The sequence below is a fragment of the Callospermophilus lateralis genome, chromosome 2 (assembly GCF_048772815.1).
Source record: "Callospermophilus lateralis isolate mCalLat2 chromosome 2, mCalLat2.hap1, whole genome shotgun sequence".
NCBI classification, from domain to species: Eukaryota; Metazoa; Chordata; class Mammalia; order Rodentia; family Sciuridae; genus Callospermophilus; species Callospermophilus lateralis.
This window is the reverse complement of record NC_135306.1, coordinates 4,724,555-4,744,558: the sequence shown is the minus strand read 5'-3', so window position 1 is coordinate 4,744,558 and position 20,004 is coordinate 4,724,555. Positions and strand designations below refer to the sequence as shown.

The 20,004-nt window shown below is 55.5% G+C and overlaps 1 protein-coding gene across 1 annotated transcript in view; it reads right to left on the bottom strand.

Annotated features, from left to right (window-relative positions):
• Window positions 1–13,812: 13,812 nt before the first annotated feature.
• Window positions 13,813–20,004, bottom strand: part of Med27 (mediator complex subunit 27) — a 184,946-nt gene continuing 178,754 nt past the window's right edge. Inside the window, exons 7-8 of the mRNA XM_076843072.2 lie at window positions 16,023–16,100; window positions 13,813–14,203 (exon numbers count right to left, since the gene is read on the bottom strand). Coding sequence (XP_076699187.1) covers window positions 14,069–14,203; window positions 16,023–16,100 — 213 coding nt within the window. The 3' untranslated portion in view covers window positions 13,813–14,068. The remainder of the gene's footprint in view (window positions 14,204–16,022; window positions 16,101–20,004) is intronic.

The window sequence follows — 20,004 nt, the reverse complement described above, 5'->3', positions numbered from 1 at the left end:
TAGGATCCTCTGTCTAGTGGGCATTAGGTGCCTACTCCCTGGGGGCGTCTCTGCCTCCAAGTACATCATAAGTGACCTGGCCTTGGAGTTTCGTTATAGCAGCACAACATAGACTAAGACCCTTCTCATCTCAACACCTGCTCTGGAAAGGTCTCCCTGAGCTGGGCACAGGGCAGGCCCTCCACGACAGCCCGAACCGCTTTCCTGTCCCTCAGCCCAGCATCCAGCTGAGGGCGGCACTCGAGTGTGTCATTGTGAGGATGAGAAACCAGACTCGGAGTCCAGACCAAGGGGCTGTGGGAGGGGCTTTGCTGGTGCCTCCAACACCCTGGGAGACAGCGAGGTGAGCCACGTGCACCCTTCGGGGCCAGAAAGCAAACAGCGAGGGAGCGGACGTCACTGGTCACATGCATGCTTTCTGGTGGTTTGACTCAGCCCCAAAGACATCTGCGAAGCCACGTCGCTCTGAGCTCAAATGCCAGCTTCTTGCCTGGCGCCCTCGCGGGTGTCACCGCCCATCCAAGTTCACGGCGGCAGGTGACGGATGCCTCACACTGCCCACAAGCACAGCCGCGTGAATCAGGGCCTGGGGGAGTCGGGACGGGACCAGAATATCTTGGTATTTAGGAACCGGAGAAAGGACACAGGGGAGAGGGAGCCCGCGGCTCTGTGCCCGGCCACAGCTATTTAGGTACTGTCCCCACCGTCCCATTAACCCCTAGAAATTGGCCATGAAAGGTCCTGCTGGGTGACGGTCAGCGAGCACAGCAGTGGTTCCCGGGAGCAAGAGGGGGGACACTCTGGGCAGCACCTCTGGGAGAATGAAATCCAGAGGGAACACGTGGTCATGGGCCCTGGGTGTGGTCTGGGGGACCGTGTGGTGGGGGGCGGGAAGGTTCCAGGAAGCAGCTGCTGGTCCTGGACACCACCAGCTCTGCTCTCCACCTGCTTCTCTGTGAGGAGAGTGGGCCCCCAGGGAGGCTCGTCTGTGCCACCCAGGACCAGGGCACCTCCCTCCCGCCACTTCAAGGTGGCCTTGAAGGAGGTTCCGAGTGGCCAGAGTGGGCAGCAGAGGTGGTGTATGGAGTCACCCCACCTCCAAGCAGAGGTGGGTGACAGGAGCAGGTGTTCAGGGCCCCTGGGGCCCTCCTGGGAACCGGGCAGCACCTGACCAGGCTTGCCATCCTTGCTCATGACGCACCACACTGACCTTCCTAAATCCCAGAGCTGACCGTGTCACTCCAGGGCGGACTCAGGAATAAGGTCCCGTCTTTGTCTCTGAATTCCCCCCGCCCCGCCATCTGGGGCCAGTTTCCTTCCCTGTCCAAGAAGTGAACGGCCAGGGGGGTGGGCTCTGCAGGGTACACGCCAACTGTGGCTGGAGCCCAGCGGGAACTCCACTCCCTGGTTCAGTGAATAGGTACAGGCCACCCGCCTGGGCTGGACCCCTGCTGTCCCCGCCTTTCAGTCTGCGGAGATGGCAAGACCACGATGTGGGCTGGCAATGAGGGGATGGGTGCTCTGAAGGTGGCGTGTCAGAGGACAGAGCTGAGGATGTGGGGGGGGGACGGGACACTGAAGCCCAGAGGTCAGGGCCGGGAAGAGCTGGCCAGCTGAAGGGAGCCACCAAAGCAGGGGAGCTGGGCAGGGTGTGGCTGGAGCGGAGCGTCTGAAGGCTGAGGTGGGCCAGGCCAGGGAGGAGGGGAGGGGCAGGAGGCGGCCGTGCCTTCAGGGAGGTGAGCTGCCAATCGGGCCTCCTGCTCCTGAGCAGCGCCTCTGGGCAGCAGGGCTGGCGCCGAGAGGCTCCATGCCCAGTGTCCATGGCCTGCCTGCGAGCAGCGCAGACGCCCTTTCCTTTCTGTGAAGGCTCCAGGGCTCTGGTGAATCCGGGGCTGCATTGACAGGCAGCAGGCCTCTCCCGTCTGGGCAGAGCCTGCAGGAGAGGGTGGCTAGTCCTGGGGCTGGGACCCCCCACCCCGGGGGACCAGAGCATCGAGCTCCTTTCCCTCCCTCCTTCTGAGAGCTCTCTCCTGCGGCAGTCTCAGGAAGAGTCCAGTGACTCTCACGCGCCCCACCTGCATGCACCAACCGCTGGCAGCTGGCCACACCCTAACACGCTCCCTCGGTGCGGCACAATACTGTCACCGTCCCCAAGCACACCACACTGACGCCCTGGACGCAACGTCCAGTCCTCATCCCAACCCCTGCAGCACCTGGAGGACTCTGGGGCCCCTCCCTGGTGACTCCTGATTATTCCATGAGTACTTACGGAATGCTTGCTGTTGGCCGTGCCCTGTACTAGGCTCACGGGAACAGTGAGAAGATGAACTAGATCCCCACGGGGGACCACCTGCCTGTGGGGTGAGCATGCAGCAGAAAACAAGCAGAATGACTTCAGAGTGCCAGGGGTGGCCAAGCACCCACACTGAGCCACATCACAGAGTGACAGGCTGGGACCTGAATGACAGGAGTTGGCCTTGCTCCTTGATTCAGGGTCTAGGTGTGGAAGTCACCAGGTGTCCGTGCTGCAGCAGGAGGGAGGGAGGGGTGGCATTTGCTGTGGCTGTCCCACACCTAACGGGCTAAGCGCTGGGCCTGGGGTTGGGTTCCTGGTTCCTGGCTGGCAGTTCAGTGGGAAGGACCTTAACTGGAAGCTCTGGTAGGCAAGGCGAGGATAAAGGCACCGCGGCTTCCTGCCTGCTCCTTGTGGCCCCTCCACCCAGCCTGGAGGACACTCAAGGAGCCCTGTGGACAGACAGACAGACTGTGGCTGGAGCAGTGTTTGAGGTGGGGACTGTGGGGAATGAGGCCTCCTACTGGCAGCCACATGGATGCGCCATCTTGGAAGTGGGTCCTGCAGCCCTGGGGAGCTTTGGCTGGCAGATCTAACACTCTGACTGCAACCTCCTGAGAGACTCTCACGCAGAATCACTCAGCTAAGAGGCGGAGAGCCCCTGATCCACAGAAACTGGGAGGTAGGCTTGCTCCAAACCACTGAGTTTAGGAGTAATTTGTCACGCAGTAATAGATAACTAATGCTGAGTCTCGTTTTTATACAGGTCCTGGAAACAGGGGGATCTGTTTAAAATCTGTTTAATTTTGTTTAAAAACAAATAAAAAGGACTTCTGGCCAAGATCTGTGTTAGGATGACAGGTGAAATGTCATGCAAAATCTGGTTTCTTAGATATTTGTCTTCAAACACACTCTCATCAAATAAGGACAGGAGCATGGGGTGGGCCGGGCGGGGGAAGTCCTGGGCAGGCTGCAGTGTGTAAGGGAGGGACGCAGTGCAGGGCCAAGAGCCACAGGGCCTGGGGTTAAAGAAGTAGAGTTGTTTGCTGGACTTGATGGCTTCATCAGCGATCGATGCTGTTCACGGGCAGGAGTTGCAGGAGTGGTGAGTCCAGATGAAAAATGCATGAAGGGCCAGGGAGCCGGGGCAGGAGGGAGAGAGCCAGGTGGCCCTGTTTGTCCAACACTGGCCACAAATTAGATCACAGCGGGGGAGAGGTGACTGCAGCATAGAGCACCTGCACTTGTGCAGCCACTTTCTCCCCACGAGGCAGAAATATGCTGACTCCTTCTTCTCCTGACTGAAGATGAATCCAATAGCCTTTAGCAGTGTTGAACACCAGGAGACGCGGAGGGTGCATGGCTCTCCAAAGAGGCTGGCGGAATCAGGGTGAGGCAATTGGGGAAAGGGAGGAGGAGAGCCACCTACACTGGCTGGGCTTGAGGGCATCTCTGATGAGCACACTCAGAAACAGAAAAAGGGGCATTAGTTGGAAGTCCCATTATGTCTTCTGTAAGGAGAGAGAATCAGGAAAGCAAGATTGTACCGTGGATTATCTTTAAAGTCCATTTCCATCTGATATCCTTGTGTCCATTAGCTGTGACAAAACCCAGAATAATAGTGGCTTAAAGATCGGTTTCTCTCACATAGCAGAAGACAAGGACTAGGGTCAAAGTCGTCAGAGAGCCAGGTTCTTCCTATTTTCCGGTTCTGCATTCTTCTGCATATAGCTTCTATCTCAAGGTCCAGGATGGTTGCTTGAGTGCCAGCCATCACATCTGCCCTTCAGCTGGCAAAGAGGAGGAAGGGGCAGAAAGGGTCTCCCTCCTCCTACCACCACCCTACTAAGGATACCTCCTGAAGTTATGCAAAAGTGGAGACCTCAGCAGCTGCTCCCCATTCATTATAAAGGGCTAGGATATGAAGTATTTACCCCAGCAGCTCTGCTAGGAAAGAGGTGTGGACGTGTGGACACTGGAAAGGGACCAGCACTCCCTGCTGGGTCCCCGAGATAGAACACACTCAGCCCAGACCCAAACTGCATCTTAGGTCAAAGTAAGACCTGACGGACCCAGCGCAGGGGAGGGAGGGGAGGCAGACCATGGAAGGGATGTGGCCCCTTAGAAGGGACACGCAGGGGCAGAGGGTTGAAAGTATGTGGAGCTGGTGGTGGAAATGGTGGCATCTAAGTGTGAAAATGGAAAACCTTCTCCAGACAGAAAACTGCAACCCCCACGTGGCCTCCTGCTGCCCTGCCCCGCCCACGTGCTAAAGCCCTGTGGTTGGACCCAGGGCCCGGCTGGGGGGCAGATTTGCGGAGTTCACCCTTCAACGACCCCCACGAACAAGCTCTAGGAACACACTGGGTTCCCCTACCCAGCTGCCATGTGCCTAGGACCTAGGGGTGGGGCCAGCCAGCCCCTGAGCGAAGCTGTGTCCAGACCTGTTTCCCGGGGTTGGCACCGAGACGCCTCTCACAGGGTGCTGTGAGGACCGAGTTGGCTGAGAGACGGCAGGCCACACGAGGAGGAAAGGAGGCCAGCCCCGTTCTGCTTTCCTACCACATCCATCCCTTCTTCTTTATTTAAAAAAAATTTTTTTAGATGTTGATGGACCTTTATTTTATTCCTTTATTTTTATGTGGTGCCGAGAATTGAACCCAGTCCCTCACACATGCTAGGCAAGCGCTCTACCACTGGGCCCAGCCCCAGCCCTCACATCCATCCTTTCTTAACACTCCTCTTATCCAGGGACTGGGCCTCTGTGCCCATCTCTTGAATTTGGGCCAAGCACAATGGTGGCTGTCCATGGGGTATGACAGAGTGAGGCCATGTGACACCAAGGCTGGGACACACTGGACAAGAGCTTGGGACCCAGCACCATACTGTGGGGAAGCCCAAGCAGCCTGAGGAGGGTCCACATGGGACGACCCAAGGCCCTGTCCTTGGCTTTATCAGGGCTCCTGGCTGACAGCCCCCCGGGGATCAGCTTGAGGCAGACCCTCCTGCCCTGGATGAGCCCCCCAGGTAATTACTGCCTTGGAGCTGAGGCCTGTGAGCCCTTTCTGCTCAGCCCTGTCCAGACTGGGGATTGATAAGCAAAAGCCATGGCCGGTGTGATTTTGAGAAACTACTCTGTCACACCCCCCCCCAATCCTTTTAGCTTTAAGTCTTTTTGTTTACAAAAGAGTTACAAAGATATGAGTTTCTACACCCCACCCATTTCCTCTAAGAAAGTAGCAGTGGTGCCCTGCCACCACCCAGCTCCAGGCTCATCTAGTTTCGCCGTTTTCCATCCCAGGATTCCACCCGGCACGTGCTGCGTTTAGTTGTGTCCTTGGTCCCCTCGCATCATCCCAGCACCCATCTATCCTTGGTCTTTCATGACCTGGACCCTCTGTGAAGAGAACTGGGCAGGCATTTTGGAGACGGCAAGGTGGCATCTGCTGGTGTCCACTTGTGAGTTGCTATTCCCCTTTTCCATCTTTTCATTAAAAGGTCACCAAGTTAAGCATGGTGGCTATGCCTGTGATCCCAGTGACTTGGGAGGCTGAGGCAGGAGGATCACAACCAAGGGGAGAGAGCTGGCTGGGCTAAAAAGACAATAGTTTTAAAGCAAATTTAAGGAAAATGCAAAGAAGTCAAAACTTGTTTGGTTTGAAAATAAAAACATTCCTCCCAATTCTCAGCTTCTCTACAGGCAAAAAAAAAAAAAAAAAAAGTCTCAAATTAAGAAAGATCACACCCAGGAGAGGAACATAAGCCCCTTTGGATCCCTGAAGCACCACCTCTCATGCTTAAGATCAATCAACTTGCTGCCTTTTAGCTCAAATTCACCCTTCATGGCCTACACTGTGAAATGGATCTGGGCCTTTCAATGTCTTCTTTTGCCTGCAGGCACAACGCCGAGCTGGTCACTAGTCATTGCAGGAAAGGGATTTCCCCTCCCCACCCTGGCCAGGCCACACTCAGGGGTGAGCTAGACTCCTGCAGAGGGAGGCTCCCTCCTTCCCAGTTCCAGCAGCACCTGGCTCTCTTCAAGGTCAGTGGAAACCAGTGGCTACTTTTCTCTTAGCACTCAGCAAGATACAAGCACGTCTTTGGCTGGGGTGGTTCAAACGCCCACCCCTGAGCCAATCAGTGGCGTGTGTGTGTGTGTGTGTGTGTGTGTGTGTGTGTATGTGTGTGTGTGGTACTGGGACTGTTTAGTAGTCTCACTCTTGTCCAGGATGGACAGGAGGCCAAGGGAGTGCTCCTGCTCTATCCTGGGAAGGGGGATACTGCGAAGACATCTCGATTCTTCTGATCACATGCCCATGGCTTGAGGCAGGATGTCATTCTTGGTGCAAGACCAGCAGCCTTGAATGGACCCCAAAGTGTCCATAGTCCCCACTGCGGAGCCTGTGTTGTGCTGGCTTCTGGGGCAAAGGGGAACCAGGTCCTTAAAAGTGTAAGAGGAGTCAATTCCAGTCTCCAGAGGTGCCTCTTGTGGGAAAACTCCTGGCCTTGTCTACTCTATTCCTTTTGCCAGTTGCTGGTTCATCCTTTGGCATAAACAAGAATAAACAAGCTTCTAGACGCCATCTCCACCCGTGACTGCTCGGAGCACCCGTCAGCGACCCGGGTGGCCATCACCTGATGCATGTCTGCTGCACCTGTTGCGGGCTCTCTAAGGGTCCTTGGCAGCATTCAGCAAGTGAGTGGGAACCTCCCAACCCCAGGGCAAAGGCCCTGCGTGCAACAGTGTCAGCGAGGACCGGCAGGTTGTGTCTGTAGGGAGCAAGTGCAAACGTGGGCTTGGGCTTGGATCTCTGGGACTGTGGCTTCTGCCACTGAGCCCTGGTGAGTGCTGCCAGGAAACCTCTAGGTGTCCAACAGGCAGGAAGCACGTCTCTTCCCATCTTTTCTCACAGCCAGACCTGGGTTCCAGGGGCTCTCCCTGGTGCCTCTGGGCAGTGGCCATCAGGGGGCTGAGGACTGTTGAACAGCATCACATGGCCAGCCATTCACAGCCGTGGAGCCCACAGCTAGGACAAGGACGCTGCCACCATGCGGTCAGCTGGCGTGTTGCCGGTATAACCCTAACCATAACCATTCCTTGTCTGTGACCCAGGGTTTTCAGAGAAGCTGAGAACTAGCCTCCTCCTCCCTCAGCAGACCCCTGCTCGGAAGTTCCCATGGACTTTGCTGGTTTGCAAACTAATGGGAAGAAAAGGACAAGAACGAGTTAGCCACGGCCTCTGGTGAGCACTGATTTGACCAACTACCCTTGGGAATCAAGAGGCCAGGCCTGTTAGCTCTAGGGGTGTCGAGTGCAGTGTCAATAACAAAGGGCTGCCAGGAAAGGGACACTCAGGGCAGCAGGGTGCAGCCGTGCAGAGAAATGCTGGTGGGCCACGGGAGGCCACGCTCCTCCTACGCAGCACCGTGGGGTCTGCGAGGAGATGCCCGGGCCCATAGCCACGGCTGTCACGGTGCCTGTGCAGGGAGGCCACTGACCTCCAGGTGTTTCCTCTGGATCTTTCCCTTAGAGTGGGTGAGGGGACGGGGTGTCACCCAGGCCACCATGGAGGATGGAACAGGTCCCACATGAATGACCGTGTCCCTAGGGTGTCCATGCTTATGCCTGTAATGCAGTGTCTTAGTCAGGGTGGCTTCGCTTTTTGGTCCTCTGCACTTCTGACAGGGACATTATCCCCCTGACATCTAGTAAACTGTAGGTGTGCAATAAACACTTGGTGTGTAAATACCTGGGTGGTTGTTCACGGGAGGCCTGCAGTGGAGGGTGACTCACCAGCCTGACTCACGACGGAGAATCCACACTCAGAGGGACCAGGGGACTGGCCCAGGGCCCCTGCCCAGCAGCAGCGCAGACCTCTGAGCCTGACTCAAAATAAAAATAAAATAAAAGGGCTGGGGATGTGGCTCAGTGGTCGAGTGTCCTGGGTTCCATCTTCAGTACCACAAACAATAAAAAGTACAAACCAACGAATGTCACTATACACCTATCGGAATGTCTACAGGAGGCAGAGATGGACTAATGCTGATGAAGGCGTGGAAAGACAGGGCCTCACTGACAGCAGGGGCAAAGTCAACTAGCACAGCCACCTGGGAGCTTCTTTTATGTGTTTCTCCCTGTGCTGAAGATGGAACCCAGGGACTCGTGTGCCAGAGGAGTCCACCACCACCACCACCACCATCACCACCACTGAGCCACACCCCAGCCCCTGGCCGTTCCTTTTGAAATTAAAAATGAACTTATCTCATGACCCAACAATTATATGCATGGGCACATCCCACAGAAAGGAAAGCTTATTTTCATACAGAAACTAGTACACAAGGCTCAGCAGCTTCTTTGGAATGGCCCCAATTTAGGACCACCCAGATATCCCCCAAAGGGTTAAGCAGTTAAAGAGCGTGGTACATACACACTGCGGAGTATTACTTGGCAACGAAAAGAAACAGACTGGAGACACAAGGCACCACTTGGGTGATCCTCAAGGAAATGGTGCTGTCAGCTAACAGCCGCTCTCAGTTGGTAGGCGCTTCCCAGCAGCCCTTGCTGCCAGGCACTGGGCTTTTGTTAACGAAACACAGAGGAACTGTTGCCTGCTGGGATGGGGTCTGACACTCAAAATGCTGGCATATGATCCCCGTGTGCCTTTCCCTTTCTGCAAACTGGGAATGTGTCAGTAATGGGTCAGACGTGAGGTGTTCCTCAGAGACTTGTGGGAGACAATCAAGAAGGGCTGGAGGTGACATGATTGGGTTATGGGAGCCTAATGGGGACTGATCCATTAGTATGGACCAACTGGATGGTAACTATGGCAGGTAGGGTGTGGCTGGAGGAGGGTGTCACTGGGGCTGTGCCTTTGGGGCTCGTATTTGACTGTGGAGTTTTTAAATATTGCAATGGAGATTTCACCTGTGTAAAGCTACAAGGCCTTTACTATTGTCTTATGTGTTGTATGTTATGTGTGCACTCTTGTGTTTTGTGTTGTATGTCTGTGTGTGCGTATGTCCATATATCACATATGATGAGCGCTCATGAAGAAATGGATCCGAATTTTTTTTATTTATTCACGTGATTTTAATGGCTTAACTTAAATTGGGTAAACAGCTGTTGAGGATTGTTTTAATACGTGAACAAATAAGGAGGTTAACAGATCTGTTTGTTTACTTTCACCTTTCCTTTTCATTATATTTAATAATTCTGTTCAGGATAATGTAACTTGTTCAGAAAATTGTTTTCTTAGTGCCTGTTGGAATGTTACATAATTTTTTTTTAGCATCATTGCCAGAATTCCTATCTTCATCCCAGTGCCGGTGAAGACAAAGATAAAACCAAACTACAGCTTCTTTGATAGTCGGTCGGCCCGATTGCCTGCCTCCACCCCACCTTCTGCCATGTGTGGCCTCACCTCAGCCAGAGCCGTGGAGCCGACCTTCTAAGGACTGAGGCCTCCAAAACCCTGAGTGCCAGGTAAACTTATCCTCTTCTAACACTGTTCTTGTGGGTCTTTTGGTCACAGCAGTGAAAAGGCTGACTAAAACAGTGACAACTGCCACCATGCAGACCACGTGCTAAGAGAGAGCCCAGGAACCCTGAGTGACACGGAGTGGAACTGTCTGCGCTGCTTGGAGCGCTTCTCTTCTCTTCCGGGATGGGGGGCGGAAGCCAGAGTCTCGTGTCGCTAGGCAAGCTAAGCTCTGTCCCCACCCTGGAGGTGAAGGGGAGACAGCGTCTGTGGCCTCTGAGCCACTGTAGCTATGGGCCGTGACACAGCAGTTTGGCCTTTGCTCAGGGGCAAGGCAGGTTTCAGAAGAGCACATGCATGATCTCCTTTTCTGCCACACACAGGCCTGGAAAGATGCACCCCAGGGCTCTAGCGGTCACCTACCACGTGGGGGTCACAGGTATTGTTTTCTTCACTTTTTCACGGTACCTAATTTTCTATAAAAGGAACACATGGATTCCTTTTGTAATTAAGGAAGCAAGACCATGACTGAGACAGAGCCAAGGACACGTGAGTGACGTGTTGGCGACAAGCCATCCCAGCCTGGGGTGCCTCCTCCCCTCCTCCCCACCCCACCTACCTGGGCCAGGTCACTCCCTGCGCCTTGTCCTCGCCTTCCTGAGGGACAGTCCATGGTCTTTACCAAGCTGGCATGGGCAGGCCTGCCTGCTCCCTGGGCACCATACTCCAGCGCAAGCTGCCCTGGGGGACAGCCAGTCTGGCTGGAATTTCAAACTCAATTAGCACAGAGAGGCCGGAGCTTTCTGGAGTAACTAATCATCTCCAAGCTGCCAAGACAGTGCTCTCCCTGGGTTGTGCTTGTGACTTTAAGGTTGAGCTCTTCAGGTACTAATGATAGGGAACAGTCGCTCCCAACTTAAAATTCAACTGGAAAGCGAGTTTCTGAGATCCTTTCCTCTATTTGGGGACACAGGGAGGGGGAGGGCTGGTGGAGACTGGGGCAGGGCCCGCCCATTCTAGCGCCTGAAGCCCAGTCAGTCCCTGGGCACGAGGATGGCTTGTGCAGCCCCTCCCTTCTGGTTCTCTTCCTCATGCACCGTGTGGCCTTGACCATGCTCCACACGCAGAATGGCCCAGCAGGCCGCTGCACTGGGAGTGGACAGGTGCAGGGAGCTGGCCCGCCCTTGCTGCCAGGCCACAGCCACCAGTCAGCGTGCCTCTCCCTGGTCTAATGGCTGGACGGACGATGCCTCCTGGATGGTGGGCAGGGGTTCTGGATCTTCTGAGAATCCTGGTGGCTGAAGCTGTCCTTCTCTCGATGGGGATGATCTTAAAAGGCTCTCGATTTAGCATCAGGCCCACTCTCTGACACTCCGAATGCAATGGTGAGTTTGTGCATAAACACTGAAAGATCATCGCTTCATGCCGCCCGTGGTGTGAAGTGTGAAAACATCACTCGATACCAAAAGGCCGATTCCTAACTTAGTTCAGGGAGAGTCTGGATGACCTTTCACAGGCAGCGTGTTCTGTTCCGTCAGCTCCTGACGGGTGCCTGGGCGACTCATGGCACCCTGGACAGCAGAAAGCACGGGCGAAGCAGCACTGTCCGGGGAAGCCTCGCTGCAGAGGAGTCCTGACCACACTTGGGGCTCACACCCGGAATGGCAGGGCTGGTCGCTCTGGTGGAGAGGACATGCGGGTAGGTGACACGTGTGAAGCACCTGGCAGAGTAGATGCTGAGCTGTAGGGTCATAATTAAGTCACTCTTGAGTACCTTGCAGACCTGGCCTAGAGGTCCCCTTGGACAGTCCAAATCATGTTCTGGCTCTGTCACCACAGCACCCATGGTGGACCTGTTCCTTTCAGTGAGAGGAACTCAGTGACTGTCCGCACGGCAGAAGCCTCCTGGCCTCCCTCACAGCCCACCCTCTTGGAACTGTTCCCAACACCCTTTCAGGTGCAGTCTGTCCTGTTTCCATGGCTGACACACAAAGCAGGCATGTCCGTCTCTGTGAGCACAAGCAGGCAGGCTTGGCCAGCCTGGATTTCGAGTACACTGCCTTGGAGACTCTCTCTCAGGACCGAGCAATGGGAATAGAAGAGACAGAAAGGCCTCGAAGCTTAAATGGTCTGACCCATGTCCCCAGCCCCCTTTTAAGTGAGGGAATGTTAAAAATATAGCAAGGGGCTGGGGATGTGGCTCAAGCGGTAACACGCTCGCCTGGCATGCGCGGGGCGCTGGGTTCGATCCTTAGCACCACATAAGATAAAGATGTTGTGTCCACCGAAAACTGAAAAATAAATATTAAAAAATTCTCTCTCTCTTTTTATAAAGAAAAATATATAGCAAAACAGCAGAGCAGGCGTTGCCCAGGTCTCCACTGTGACCAACTCTCAGCCTCCATCTACAGGCCTCTCCTCCCTCCCAGCACCGGGGATCAACCCTGTGCCTCACAGAAGGCCAGAGGAAGCGGCTCACCCCAGCTCTGCCACTGGAGGAGAGGGCAGGACCTGTCTCTCCCCGTGCTGCTGTAATGGTCAACCCTTTGCACCTGTGTACACCTGCCCCAGGACCTTTCCTAGTGCTCCTGTGGACGGCAATCAGGTATGGAGGACAGGGCCAAAGCGCCGGCTCCTGGGTGCACCCATGAACTAGCCCTCTGAGGTTACTTACTGGCCCATCGCCTGTGCAGAAGACAGGGACGAGAGGGAGTCTGAGAGCACTTGGCGCCCAGGGAACCAACCGCCCAGACTGCTGTGGTTGGAAGCTGGACATCTGATGGCTCAGATGCGAGTCGGCACCCACGGCTTCACTGACCTCAGGTTCTTCTGGGTTCCAGCACCTCTGAGGCTGGCAGTCCCCAGGGACTTGCCTTCCCTGTGCATGGCCGGAGCGGGTGGTGCGTGGCCAGCGTCAGTGGTGCGCTGGGCCCGTGTGCATACTTGGGGTCTTTGAAGACACGAGCACCAGGAAACAGCGCTAGCGCACCTGATGCCCTCACTCTGGGTTTTCTTGCAAACCAACAATCGAGAGTCTCTGGAGGGCTGGGCTGGGGCTCAGTGGCAGAGCACCCGCCTAGCACCCCATAAAAATAAATAAATAAAATTAAATAAAGGTATTGTGTCCAACTACAACTAAAAAAAAAAAAAAAAAGAGCCTCAGGAGACCAATGAAAGGAGGATCCAGGGAGCTGACAAACTGTGTTATGGTCTGTGACTGGGAGGGGGTGGCTGGTACCGGGCAGGAGAGATGGCCTCCCTGGGAACACAGGAAAGCCATTTCAAAGCAACCACAGGCTGGTGTGATGGCTCATGTGCCACACAGGGTCACCACTGAGGCCTGGCAGTAGCTTAATTGGCAGCGTATTTTCTTGGAGGCTCATAAAACAATGGCACATCTAATGGGTGTTGGCATCTTAAATCTGGTGAACAGTGGTATTCAGTGGGGGCTGCCTGCTGCGGGTGTCCTGCTTGTCACTGCTGCTTCTCAGGCTGCCCGGTGCTGCCTGGCCCTGGAGCCTCTGCCTAGCAGGTCCGGGGCAGGCTGCCCAGGGCCAGGTGTCCCCATCACCGAAGCCCTGACTCTGCCTGCCAGCCTGGTGGGGACAGGCAGGACCTAGGAGGAGCCAGGCCCTTCTTTGGTCGGCTCAGATGGCAGTGCCTCCGGATGTCACTCCCTGGGAAACGTCCTCTCCTCAAGTCCTTGGCCAGGGGCAGAGATTGCCACAGAAATGGATGATGGCTTCACGAGTTGGTGTCCAGAAACTGGATGGACCTGTAGTAATGCCTGGGGCAGAGCCAGGCCAACAGTGGCGCCCACCCTGGGAACCTGTGGGACTGGTTTAAGGGGAAGAGACTCCTCCTGCTGTCTTTCTCAAAGGGAACCATTATTTATCAAGGTGGCTTTGAAAGGGAGCATTACCCAGGCTGGCCTTCCTGCAGGGAGAAGCGGGAGGTACCCCCAGAGAGCCGTGTCCACACACCCACTCCTGTTCACTGAGCCAGTGTGGAAGGCGCTGTAAGGAGGAGATGAGGCCTTGCCTGGGTACAAAAAGTTTATTGCTTATAAAAATAACTTAGCAAGCACAAAACAAAGTCCCCCGTGTGACAGGGCTCATTCAGTCACCTTTAGCAAACTGGGGGACTCACCCGCATTGCCAGCGAGTGCCAAGGCTAGGCTGGGCGACCTCCCCCAGTGGTGCTCCGAGAAGGTCCTTCATGACAGCCAGAGCTGGACAGAGAGTGGGCAGCAAGGGGTCAGGGCCAGCGTCACTCAGGGCTGCCTGGGTGGGTGGGGTCACTGCCGGCAGGTGTCATGGAAGGCTTCCAGCGTTCGGAAGTCCCTCCACGTGGGGGGCAGGCCATCCTGCAGGAACTTCCCGCAGCGCTGACAAGGGGCCTGGAATAGCTTTATGTAGCTTCTTAACCAGGTCTGAAAAGAGAAGGGAGGACAAATGCAACAGCCCTGGTGCTTCCCAATACCCTCCCATCAAGCCTAGTGGCCCCAAGGACAGAGCCCTGGAGCTGGCTTTGGCCCCAGAGAGAAGCTGCTGGACCCACAAGGCTATCTCGAGGGACTTTGGGTTCTGACGCCCGCCCCCCCCAGTTATGAGCACAGAGAGGGCAACTCTCCCTGGCAGGGGGGCCCTGGGGCAGCACCAACCATGCTGCACGGAGCCTGGCAAGGACCCTCTTCTGGCTTGCTGCCGGGTAGGGGGCGTGGCCACATGCCGAGGGAGTCTAGGAATAGCTGACGGCTGGAGAATTCTGCATGGAGGGCACAGCGCCTTCTAATCTGATTTCTGAGGTCACTGCTCACTGTCAGGATGTGGCCTAACACTCTGGGAGGGGGTAAGTGGGGACAGCCCCAGTGCCACCAAATCACATAATAAGCAGCAAACACACACTTTAATTCAGAGAGCAGAGAGCTTTCGGGCATCATCTATAAGGATGAGATGCACGTAACTCAATTCTCAAACTCAAGGAGATTCGCTACCAAAAAACCCCACCAAAACAATGCAAAGAAGCCAAACACCCAACAGATCCAAACGCACGACAAGTGAGCCAGTTCTCACTGTGCAGGGGTGCAAGACTCTCATCGATTAACATTCTCCTGAATTATGTCGACAAGAGAAAACGGCTATCTGAAGAGGTCAGCTGAGTTACATGAATCCCCTGCCTTCAGCTGGGCGGTTCTTGAGATGGCAGAGCGTGGCCCATCCATGTCACCTCAGTCAGCAGGGTGGCCTGGGGGTTTCTACAGCAAGTCACGAGGAGGTCACCGGATCAGTCAGCTACACTGCTTATCCTCTGGTGCTGAGCACGTTTGCATCCTCCCCAGATCCCCAAGTCAGAGCTGAAGGGAACGGACATCCCAGAGTGTGAGACTAAAGCAGGCCTCCCTCTACCGGGTGGCTGCTGGCTGCCTGCCCTCTTGCATGTGGAGGAAGCCCTCATGGACTGCTCCTTGTTTGCCCTCCTAACATTAGGAAGCCAAGCGATGAGCAGGGCTTGTCTTCTGAACAGTGCGTGACAGGCTTTCTAGGAAGTCTGCCGGTGGAGCCCACGTGACAGGATGGATGGGACCAGAGACACCTACCTGGCTGTCAACAGTGATTTGCACTCACTAAAGGGAAGTCTGAGGGGGTTTCTACCAGGCAGCCTTTCCAGCAGGAGACAAAAGGCAGTTCTGTGGGCAGTGAAAGGTGGAGCCTAGTGACCCAGTGCACTTGGCCATGTCAGTGTGAGGTCAAAGAGCTGGCAGGGTCTGCCTCGGACATACAACGCACTGTCACCCCTGGTCAGGCCAATGCCAGGGAAAGGTCCTGACTGTGGCCTCTGCCCAGAGCTGCGGTGTGAGTACTCCCACTAGGTTCCATTTCAAGCCAGAAGAGTTTGAATAGGCACTGCAAACCTCTGAACACCCTTCAAGAGCTGCCAGGGGCTGCCCTCACTGCAAGCTGCTCTGAAATCCGAGAACGAACTGTGTTGGGTGCAGCCAGCCGAGACTCACCACTGCAAACCTGGGGCCAGGCACAGGACCTGGGTGGGGCAGGTCAAGAGCCCAGTGAAGACCCTACTAGGTCCATGTGAGAAACTTTTAGAGGATCCTTCTGCGACCACCTGTCCAGCCACAACAGGGAGCCCGCGGCGCCATCTCCCACCCGGCTCCCATGGCAGCCCGCGGGCTGGGGGTGCAGCTTCCCCCCTCAGCTGTGTGTGCACACTCCAAGGCTCCTAAAGCCACTTACCATGAAGGACCTGACCACAACGTCTGGCATCTGGGGCAGCTGGTAGTGGAGCAGGGCAGTGGTGGCATGGTCTGTCACCTGAAAATGAAGGACAGTGGCTGGAGTCAGCAGTCAGAGATGGCCAGCGGGATGGACGCCTCCTTTTATAGGCACCAGCCCTGCTTTTGGATGTCTCTCAGAGAAAAGGACATCTGAAATAAAATCTTGAGTAGGAAAATTAGAGCAGAGTTAGGGGCAGAGAGGGGAGGAGGGGTGTGTAGGCAGAAAGGACAGCCCCGGAGGGAAGCGGAGTGCGGAACGGCCCTCCACAGAAAACCCGGACAGGCTGGAGCGCTAGGGGTGGGAAGGCAGTGGCCTGAGGCCAGCGGGGAGAAGGCAGGGCAGACCAGAGGGCGGACAGGCCTCCCTACTCCTGACACCAGGATGCAGGCAAGGAGCCTGGTGGCCATGCTGGGACCATTCACCCAGCAGCATGCAGGGTCTCCTCTTGCTCCCTTAGATTCTCTCTGTCTCCTAACTTGTAACCATGTGGGCCTGGTGGTCAGGGAACTGCTGATTTCTGAGGACCCTTCCTCAGGTCTCATGGTGGCTACCTTCCCAGGTGTTTCCAGCACTTCGTGGGTCACACCCACATCTCTACTCCATGGGCCAGGAAACTGCCACAGCAGTTTCTTGACCAGTGGACAGGGCACTGCTTCCTGACCTTGACTTAGCTATTCACCCTTTCTGCCACTCAGTCCTTTCCAAAAGACAAAGGGTCTGGTCTGCGATTCTCTGCAAGTCTGAAATGTGATGACAACATGAATTGCTAATGCCTGCTATCCATCAGCAAATTAATAGATTCTACTAATTTGATAGTTGTGTTCAAACTAATGGTTTATTTGATTGTCCTCATTAGGAATTCTTGGCATTACAAATGTTGTGGTTAAAACAAAACAAAACACAAGAAAACAAAAAAACTCTAGACAAAAATCTTTGAATTTGAGAACAAAAATAAACACAGGTCCAAGGTGTTCATTACCAGCTGAGTAAGGAGCCAACTGGCCTGAGCAGTAGTCGCGCACACCAGCAGGGGGCGCCAGGAACACTGTGCTGACCCCACTCAGTGGGCTGTGCGTGAGCCTGACACTGGTCCCCACACCCGTCAGAGAGGCTTTACCACTAGGTATGGGGACAGCCTCCACAGCTGGGCTTTCCAGGGCCCAGTCTTCAGCCTCGTGTGAACATAACCTCAGCTTCCCCAGGATAAAATGTGTGTGCAAGTGACACCCTCCAGTAGGCCCAGGAGGCTGGGAGGAGAGTGGCATGGGAGGGGCTCCTCCTGCCCAGCCGTGCCAACAGCCCCACCGGCTCTCTGGCCAACTGGCCTGCACCTGCCTCTTTCCCACCAGACTTTCCAGGGCAGCCTGGTAGCTGGTGAGCCCCGCTATGTGATCAGCTCTGTGAGCAGGAATCATCTGGTTCATGCTGCGACTATCAGGCCTGGAATATCACCAGGCAAACAGCAGGTGCTCAATACACGTGTGTTGAGAAAAAAATGCCCACTGCCATAAACGTGGGGCTGGCTTTCCTGCAAAGGCACCCCCAGCTCGGGTCCTGTGCTGTTGGGGAATTCTCACTTTCCAGCTGGGTGGAGCTTTCTCCCCCAAGGGCCAAGCCTGCTTTATTTTAAGCATTTTGACAGACAGCTTTCTAAAATGAGCAATGTTTTTTTTTTCTTTTTCTTTTTTTTTTTAACAGTTGCAATGATAACCTTGCAAAATGACTGGTAGTGGCAGTCGGGTGAGGGGAAGAGCCGCATGAAGCTCCGCAGACAAGGCCCGTGGGCTTGAACCTGGGCTTCGTTCTTGCCCATCCAGCTCCCTGGCTAGGAAAGCCCACGAAGTGCCCTGTGAGGTCCACGGACGTTCCCTGTACCTGCGTGTGCTGTCACAGAAAGGAACAGGGTTCCTGGAAGCTCTCTCCTGGCCTCCCCAGGGGTTTTCCAAGGCCCTGGCTGCAGCCTGCTCTAGTATGCAGTGAGCCAGGCTGGGGTGCTCTGGGCAAGGCTCCTTTCCCACCCAGGGCACTGTCCACTTGCACCAACCCTGGGTGGCCCAGGGAGGGCACAGGGTTTGCTATACCCGCAGCTGGAGCTGATGACCCAGAGGCACGGCGAAGGCAGGAAGCTTTGCTCAGCTGGGCTTCTTTCTTTTCACAGTTTTAAACACAAATGATCAACATTTAGAATCTGCGAGCTTCACTTAACTGGCGCCCCCACCCCTGCTTCTCTGAAGGTCTGGGATCTGGGGCAGCCTCACAGGTCAGTGTGGCCATGTGAGGTGCTCCACACAAGTCCAGCCCTGGCCTGGCCTCACTCTGCCCTACCCTGTGCAGGCGTCCACCCTCAGCGGGATAGGGGTGGTCTCTGAATGGAGCCCCCTACCTTTATCCAATGCCCCCAGGGTCTCACTTCTGCCTGCTTCTTTCAGCATGGGGCCACGTGGCCTGTGGTCTTTGGAATCTGGGGCCTCGACTCAAATGCCAACAAGAGCATGGCCCCAAGATGCCCTATCCCAGCCCTGCCCAGCCATGCTGTCCCTGCGCCTCCCGCCTGGCTTCCCAAGTTCCGCTTGAGTGCATCTTCCCTGGGGTATAGACCTGTGTCCACTTCCTTTTTTCTTTCCTCAGCTCACCTCTTACCTTGACCTTTCCAGCTGAACTTGGGCTGTCCAAGCCATCCATGAGATGCACCTAGTTTTGATCACCTCTAGGTGCTGTCCCCAGGCCAGGATTGGTGCTCATCACAGGGCCATCTCAAGCACTCTACAGACCTGCTCCCCGTGGCCTTGCTAAATGACCAGAGCCAAGGCTGTCCCTGGGACCTCTTCCTACCACCACTCTCAGCATCCTCAGAGCCCCCAGGTACACATCTTCTTCCTCCTGCGTCCTCTCCCCTCTGTTGCCACTGCACAGCCTAGGCTGCGTCTTTCCTATCAGGGTGACCAGAAGATCTGGAGGGCTCTTTCCAGTCCTTTCTCAGCAGCAAGTGCTGGGAGAAAGGGTGTGGGCTTGGGGCATGGACCCTGATCCTGCCTCTTCAGAAGGCCATGTGGGTGTGCAATGTCCTCTCATTTAGTGGTGGCTCCCCCTCCAGGAAAGTGGAGAGGCTGCGGCCAGCGTGAGGACCAGCACACGATGCGCAGGTGCTCGCCATCCAGCAGACATATGGTCACCCTCACACCACAACTGTCCCTGCCTCCCAGGGGACAGGAGGCCAAGGCTCCCTGACCCTGGAGCCCTGGGCCTGCTCCTGTACTTCTGCCCTGGGGTCCCTGCCCACCCGCCTCGCCAGCCTCCTCTCCTGTCTAGCTCCTATTTCTTCACATCAGAACCCACAGAACTGGCTTTTTGTTGTTAGAGATTTTGGTTAGCATCAGTTCCCCTAACTTGACTGAACTCTGCCAAGTCCCCAACAAGAAGGTCTCAGAAGAGGTGGGTGAGCACGGGCCTGACAAGGGTGGGGATGAAGGATGAGGGCAGTTGAGGCTTCCCTTTCCTGGCACGTGGGGACACTTTCCGGCTGCCCTTGCCACAAGGTTGGGCCACGTGGACAGTTCTAGTCAAGGCATCAGGAAGAGGAAGTGTGCATGCTACTTCTGCCTGGAGGCTGCAAAGGGCAAGCATGGGCTCTTCATACCAGTTCTCCACGACAGTGTCACCAGATGGGGCAGGCCGCCTGCTGGCTGGGTGGCATGTGGCGTTCCTCCAGGCAGGCACTCTCCGCCCCGAGAGAAAGCCCTCCTGGAGCCTCGCCTCCTGTCTGGGGGATGAGCTGTGGCCAAGCAGCCCCCCGCGCAAGGTATTGCTCAGAATGTGGCACTTGGAGCGAGCAGGCTGGGTCACCTAGGAACGTGTTTGAAATCTGCCCAAGAGCAGAAGCCTTCTCAGGCTTCTCAGAAGTAGTGAGCCTTGGGGGTTCTTACTAGGCATGCTACGCGCA